The 7,500-nt window shown below is 46.2% G+C and overlaps 1 protein-coding gene across 1 annotated transcript in view; it reads left to right on the top strand.

Annotated features, from left to right (window-relative positions):
* The window catches only part of LOC102786429 (ubiquitin-conjugating enzyme E2 E2-like), a 69,351-nt gene that overhangs the window by 54,772 nt on the left and 7,079 nt on the right, over nucleotides 1-7,500 (top strand). The window contains exon 5 of the mRNA XM_087835191.1: nucleotides 6,195-6,342. Coding sequence (XP_087691317.1) covers nucleotides 6,195-6,342 — 148 coding nt within the window. The remainder of the gene's footprint in view (nucleotides 1-6,194; nucleotides 6,343-7,500) is intronic.

Below are 7,500 nucleotides of genomic sequence, written 5' to 3'. Positions count from 1 at the left end.
ATAAACTCCTTGCTATCTAAAATATAACAGGACACCGGAGTAAATTCTCGAGCATCTCACACTTCTGATAATCAGCTGTCTGCTTGACGTTTATTCAGCTGTGTAAAAACTATAACTTTAATCTCAGCCAAACCGATTTACTCAGGAACAAATAAAATACTAAAAAAAGCCAAACAATAACATTTTAAGTTATCTAAGTGACTTATATATCATGTTTAACCTGAGTAGAGAAAGATGGCGGTGGGTTTGAAAACGATTTGCTGGGAGTCCGGTGTTCTCACGGCTCTAGTTAGCCTAGCCCCCGGCTAGCTATCGAGCTAGTGGCTAACAGACGTCTCCGAAAACGTCGGAGCGCTTTTGAAAATATGTGGTGTCTTGATAAACTGAGCAGATATTTGAGGTTTACACAGCTACATTCTCGCCTGAAAATATGTTAAACGTTTATTTTGTGACCCAGAAAGAATAATAAGAGTAATATTAAAACTAACTAGCTGCCGCCATTGTTGTAAACTGAGCTGGGCTGCGCTATGAATTCTGGGACACAGCTTCTTCTTCTTCTTCTTCGGGGTTTAACGGCAGCTGGCATCCTTGTACATGCAGTGCTGCCATCTTCTGTTTCAGTCCGTTATTACACTCTTAAATCCTGCTACTTATTCCTGCGTCTTTTGTGATCTTACAAAGCTTCAAACGACGCGTCAACGATTTTAATAGTCGACATAATCGTGACTAGTCGACTATTCGTGGCAGCCCTAATCCACACGTTTAAAATCTGATCTCTAATCTCAAACCCACTTCTCACTCTGGTTCTGTGTCCTTCTTCACACCATCAGGAGTGGATCTAACGTTTGAAGCAGCCACACAGCTGTGAAATGATATTCTCTGCAGGTCGGGTTCCCTTAAACTGTGCAGCAGGGCTCGGTCTTTATCACCAACTTTTGTGGTGGAAACCCGGCTTTACGGTTTGTGCAGCCTCTGAGACGGCCACAAGATGTGCTTCCCCCACCGTGTGTCCTTCTGCTGTAAAACTGCTGTAGGATGTTGTGCGTTCATGCAGGCTGAGGAGGAGACACAAAGCAATGAGGTGCTTCTGATCGCCTCGTCCTGTCCTCATATGCATGCCCTGGCATTCAGCTGCATGCAGCCACCCTCCAGTAGAGTCTAGGAATACTCACTAAGTAATATCTAACTGCTATTTATGTGCTTAAACGATAAGGCAGGAAACTATCTGTGCCACATTTAATGCTTTACAGCGGGTCGTTTAGTGTCTGTGCACATGTGCCACTGACAGGAGCGGTCCAAAACTGTGTTAGCAAATATGCATATATGATGTTTGCACTGAGGGTGTTCTTGACCAACAAATGTTCCTGAATGTTTTTAGCAAACCTTTGCTCACATGTGTCAAACTCACAGGAACACAGAGTCGTGTTTTTAGTGGAATTTCACAAATCTGTGAAAAATGTGTTGAGCTTGTTTGTTTGATTTTCTTTCATCTGCTTTGTGTTACCATTACAGACCACCAGAAGTAACAAAGTTTGTTTACTTTGTTACAAGTTCTGAATTCTTGCTCTTTAATATCCTTGTTGTTGGGTCTATATCTCTGAATCTGCATCCTCAGCAGCCCCGTGCTCTCTGCAGACTGAACAGGGAGGAAGGGTCAGTGACTTCAATCAGCTGCTTAAATCTGATATTTTCAGCTGCTCTTCTCGGCTTACTCGTTTACAATAAAGTAGGCTGCTGCATTCGTAGTATCAGTATCTTAGTCATGAGGAGCAGCACTGGAGTATCTGTAGTGTTGCACAGTGCAGGGACAGCACGGCGTCACATGGTAGAGATGATTGGTGGCGTTCCCACCGTTGTGAAACGTGGTTTGCAGTCACTGCTGGTGTACACAGCTGCAGTTAAACATGTGCCGATGATTAGTGCAGCTCAGCGCTGTGATGACATGGATACACTTCATATGATTATGTGAAATAGAAAGTCACGAGTGTGACTGCAGTGGTGAAGTTAAGACCAGCGTGGGAATCATCCCGAACCTCTCCCACCAGCAGTGTAATCACATGTTGATGCTCCATCGGTCCAGTGTGTATCACTTTTTGTTTTGTGGTTTTGAAATTTACAGCAGCTCAAAGTTATTGGGATCATGTGACCAGGCCTCGATATATGATCTCCTGTTCGGTGTGTGGTTCCTCACACAGAGCCCATCCTGACTCTTGGCCTCCTGCCGCCTTGTTTTTCCATCGTGGTCGTGACCTTTGCCGTCCAACGTACAGCGAGCCATGTGACAGCTGCTCACTGGATCGCTCACTAATGTTAGGTTGAGCTGACACTGATACTTTAGAGGCTGAGCATTGCAGGGATGCTGCATCAGTATTTGCACGTTGGTCCAACTTCAGAACTGGTTGAGTGACGGCTGAGGTGAGATTCAGCACTGTGCCCTGCAGTAACTCGTGGCTTTGAACTTCTCTATACACTTGATCTTCCTCTGCGTGATATAAATCTCATTTCCTGAGATTTCATTTTCAGTCTGCATGCATAATATCGTTGGGCAGGATACGAACCCCGAGCTGCTCTCTGACCACATCCATCAGAACGTAGCTCACACAGAAAAATGTGCATGAATGAGTGAAGGAGACGTAAACAAGGGAAGCAAGAAGGCATCAAGGCAGGTTAAGGGCTGACCTCGGCTGACTGACAGGTTCCTCGGGCCTGTTGGCTAAATGGTAAATGGTTCTTATATAGTGCTTAAACCATTTTATAGAACTTTTCCCGATACCTTCATGCGATCGATGCCTCGGAGAGCAGCTCAGGCTTCGTGTCTGAGGATATCATGCGTGCAGACTGGAGGAGCCAGGGATCAAACACCACCTGAGCTACAGCCCAGGTCTTTTTTTTTACCTCACTTCCATTTGTTACATGCACAACAAGAGGGACTCGTACACGGGCTGCATACGCTTTAGCTCCCTCACCTCCCGTACCCAGCTGTCAGGCTCGGAGGAAGAGCCACCAAGGACTGCCTGAGCGTGCAGCCACAGGAGGCTTCAGTGTGCACAGGGCTGCTTTGAGTGCACACGGTGGAGCGTTTCAAAGAGACGGCAGACCTAGAGGAATATTCGTGATGGGATTTATAAACAAATGCACCAATTTGCTAAATCTGTCAGGCTGCAGAAATAAACCTCGGCTAACGGGAGGTCGGCTTCTTGCTGAGGATTTGTGACGCTGCGTTCAGAGCTGGTGACACTGAAGCAAAGAACAAGCTAAACACAGTCGAATGAATACACCGAGGACATGAGGCATTTATGGCAAAGACTTCAGGCACTGCACAGTGGACATGTTTGAGGTTGCAAACAACTATCGCTGCCTCCAGCCTGCCAGCTATTGGCTGTGACTGCAGACAGCATGAGGAGGTTTCTGCAACACGGGTGCAGATCTCCTCCCAGGCTGCGTGCCAACACACTGTGAAGAACAGCTGACAGATATCTTCATGGACCCTCAGCCAAAGCAGAGAGCCAGCTGCTGAATCATGAAAGGCTTTGAGAGGCTTCACGCCAGCTCATGCTTCCCAACCGAGCTGGGCTGCTGTTCACGTACAGAACAAACCATTCAGCCGAGGTTCCCACCCCGTTTCTGACTCACGTAGAGAAACCAGAAGGCTTCAGCCAGAATCCTGCTCAGTGATTTCAGCGTCCAGCAGACATGCTCGCTGCTGGGCTGCCTGACACGTGCACGTGCACGCACAGGTGTTGGTCTTACAGCCAACCACAACAAGTCTGCTTACGGGAAAGGAGCAGCTGACAGCCTGACCCTACACCCGACGGACTATACCTGCAGCTCTCTGACAGAAAGGATTCAGACAAGCTAACCTACCTCTCCGTCACCTGGCTGATGGAGGTGGACCTCCCGTCCCAGCTATGAGCAGATTTTACAGAAGTGCCACTGAAAATAATCTCACCTACTGCATCTCTTCCTGGTGTGGAAACAGCAGCGCAGATGACAAACACAGACTGACAGGACAGCGAGAGCTGCACTGAGAGGCAGCCCTCACATAGCTCACACTCATCACAGACTGCAGCCAGAGCATGTGTGATGATAATATTTCAAGTTTTTAACACTCATGCTGTTTAAGATCGTGTCCAAATTCATGGGCTGCATCCTCCTGAGGACCCGGCCTTCGCGGTCTACGTGGGCCGGGTCCTCAGAAGGTCGGGTAGGAAGTAAACGGCTGTGGAATTGGACGGTCGAGCCTTCTGATCCGACCGTCTGCTCCTTGCTATCTAAAATATAACAGGACACTGGAGTAAACTCTTGACCGTCTCACACTTCTGTTTAATCAGCTTTCTGTTTGACGTTTATTCAGCTGTGTGAAAATCCCGGAGGATTAATAAAGTTTAATTTTATCTAATCTAATCTAATAACTTTAATCTCAGCCAAACCGATTTACTCACAAACAAACAAAACACTGAAAAAAGTCCAACAATAACATTTTTAGGTTGTCTAAGTGACTTATATATTACGTTTAACCCGAGTAGCAAAACTCTGCGGTGATCTGAACATGATGTGCCGGGAGTTGTGCCGTTCTCGGCGGCTCCAGTGACCCTCGAGCTCCCGGCGAGCTATCGAGCTGGTGGGTAACAGACGTCTCAGAAAACGTCGGAGCATTTTTGCAAATATGCGATATCTTGATAAACCGAGCAGATATTTGATGTTTACACAGCTACTTTCTCGCCTGAAAATATGTTAAAAGTTTATTTTGTGACCCAGAAAGATTAATATGAGTAATTTTAAAACTTAGTAGCAGCCGCCATTGTTGGAAACTGCAGTTTGGCTGGGCAGCGCTATGAATATGGATATGGTGGGCAACGAAGGACACACCCGACCCATCCTTCAAATTCGGGGAAAAGGAGGACACATTTGTCGGCTGCATTCGGAGGAGTCGAACAATTTGGACAGCCTTCGGCGCGTCGCTGTGACGTAATCGGTCTACAAATGCGTCCTCAGGAGGACACAGCCCATGAATTTGGACACGACCTCTGTGTATTTATAGTGTATCAGTGAAGTCCTCTTAGATGTTTCCAACATTGTATGTGGCGCTGCACCACTGCTGATGTGAAACAGTGACAGATAAATCTGTTGATCTTCAGGAGGAAGGGTGACATGAACAAGGGCAAGCTACAGCTCATCAGCCTCGTTTCTAAAGACACACAGAGGTCAAAGGTCACTGCTTAATGATGCAGGGCTCTTTGTGCTGAGCTATGGAGTGTCTTGAGTGTTGATGCAGGCACACAGGCAGGATATGAAGAGCGCTGTCAGCCTGCGCTGGTCGTTTCATTGATTGAACTTGTCACGTCCTAAATGTCAGGAGGCTGTGCTGCAGAAGAACAGTGCACGTCTGTTATCATAGGCCTGCTTTATTGTTAGTTATTGTGAAGTGTCCGTCCTCTCCCTTAGAGTCAGGGTGAGGAGGTCACAGATCTACTGCTCCTCAAAAAGAACCAGCTGAGGTCTCCTGCTGGGTTAGAACGGCACAATGTGCCACACTTTTTGTTTTTCAGATGTTAATCTGTTATCTGTCTGACTTTCTCAGGGTTAGACTAGTCGTTCGGTTAAAATTAGCTGCAAGGAACACCTACAACTAGGAGGAGGGAGGGTTCAGTACAGTTTCAGCCTCCACTCTGACTCCTGGGTCGATATCTGCTCAGCAAGTGTCACCATCAGGTAGCAATAACACACATGACTAATTCAGCACCATGCCTCCCCTGTAAGGACCTGCGGTCATGTGATCAGAGAGTCATGTGATCAAACATACAGCATGTGAACAAGTTAGACTTGAAGCGATGACATCATCATGTTTGCTCTCTGTTAGAAACCAGCAGCTCTCCTGGAAACACTGGGTTTGTATTATTACACGACTGAAGTGTCTGTTTCTGATCAGTGTGATATCTGTGACACCAAGATATCACTGATGTATCCCATAATATCCTGATGTGATGTTTCATTGTACTGAGCAGTCTTTCAGCTGAACATGTCAGTGGACTTTTTGCCCTGACTCGAGTCCCAAAATATAAAAACACTTGTTTGTTTGATGACCTCACATGTTGTTGATCATTAAACGAAACATTTTTTAAAACGTGTCATTGGCTCAGAGGTCAGGATCAACAGGATGCAGCATCAACTGAAACTGTTTCTTAACCAATCAGGTGACGTTCCGTACGAGGATCTACCACTGCAACATCAACAGTCAGGGCGTGATCTGTCTGGACATCCTGAAGGACAACTGGAGTCCCGCCCTCACCATCTCCAAGGTCCTACTGTCCATCTGCTCCCTGCTCACTGACTGCAACCCAGGTGAGAGCTTCACACTCACAGAGACGCTGTCATGTAGCTGTGACAGGCTGACTGAGCTGCATAAGTCATGTAGTTTACTGTGAGGCTGAAGCTGTGTTTGCAGCAGCAGCATCCCAAGAGAACAGGCAGGCAGTGTAGTGATGAAAACAATGATTGTGTGTGTAACACTGTCCATCACAAAAGTGTCTCTTTTATATAAATGTTGTGCTCTGGCTCCATCAGAGGTGTTTTTGTTTGTTTCAGATGTGCTCTGCTCTGCCTTCATGTTTCTGAGTCTGTGGGTCATTTTGAGCTCTAACTTCCTCTTGTCACAGGTATACCTGACTAATAAGAAGCTCCTTTCAGCTGCTCCCGTATCAAAGTGTGAGCCTGGGATCCCAAACTCCCTTTAATCCGTTCAACATTTAACCAAGACTGTCTGGAAAAACTCAATCCTGGAAGCAGCTCACAGCAAAAAGGCCATTTGTGCCAGTCTGACCCCGATTACTGTAAAGACAACAGGGAGCTGCAGTTGGTGATGAACAGAATAAAGATTCTCAGTTTTTAAAATCATATTTTTATCTCAGGGCCAGAGGATGACTAGGGATGGGTATCATTTAGGTTTTATCTGATACCGGTGCCAAACCGGTACTTTTGAATCGGTGCCGGTGCTTAAAGAATGGAGAACACAAACTTGGTCCAAAAACCTCTCATGTTCAGCTGTTTTTTTGTAAAAAGATAACAATGTTAGCCTTTTCTGCAGCTATGGGGCATATATGGTATGACTCTTGGCTGGAAGCAGCTTAAACAATGGAAAAAACACAAACTTTGTCCAAAAACCTCTCATGTTTAACTGTTTTCCACTTTTTCTTTGGTCATTTTAGCCTTTTTGGCCAGAGTGAAGGGAGTATCTGCCATCAAACAAGAAGACAGCCGCATGTAGCTATGATGATGTTTGCTAGTTCACCTTACATGCATTAATGTAATAACGTGGTTAGCCTACTCAACGTAAATTACACACGAACAACATGAAGCTACTCACGCAGAGAAGAACGGCTGCTGCTGCATCATCATCCTCATCATTTCTGCTACACTGGCAGGGCTAGGGGCCAGGACTCTCCTCTTCGGGTTTTTGGGGGATGTTGCTAACTCCGGGTCGATAACAGGCACCACACCCGC

This window comes from Neolamprologus brichardi, chromosome 22 (assembly GCF_056152115.1).
Source record: "Neolamprologus brichardi isolate AB-2024 chromosome 22, ASM5615211v1, whole genome shotgun sequence".
Classification (NCBI taxonomy): Eukaryota; Metazoa; Chordata; class Actinopteri; order Cichliformes; family Cichlidae; genus Neolamprologus; species Neolamprologus brichardi.
The sequence above is the reverse complement of the archived record's forward strand: the minus strand, read 5'-3'. Positions and strand labels throughout refer to the sequence as shown.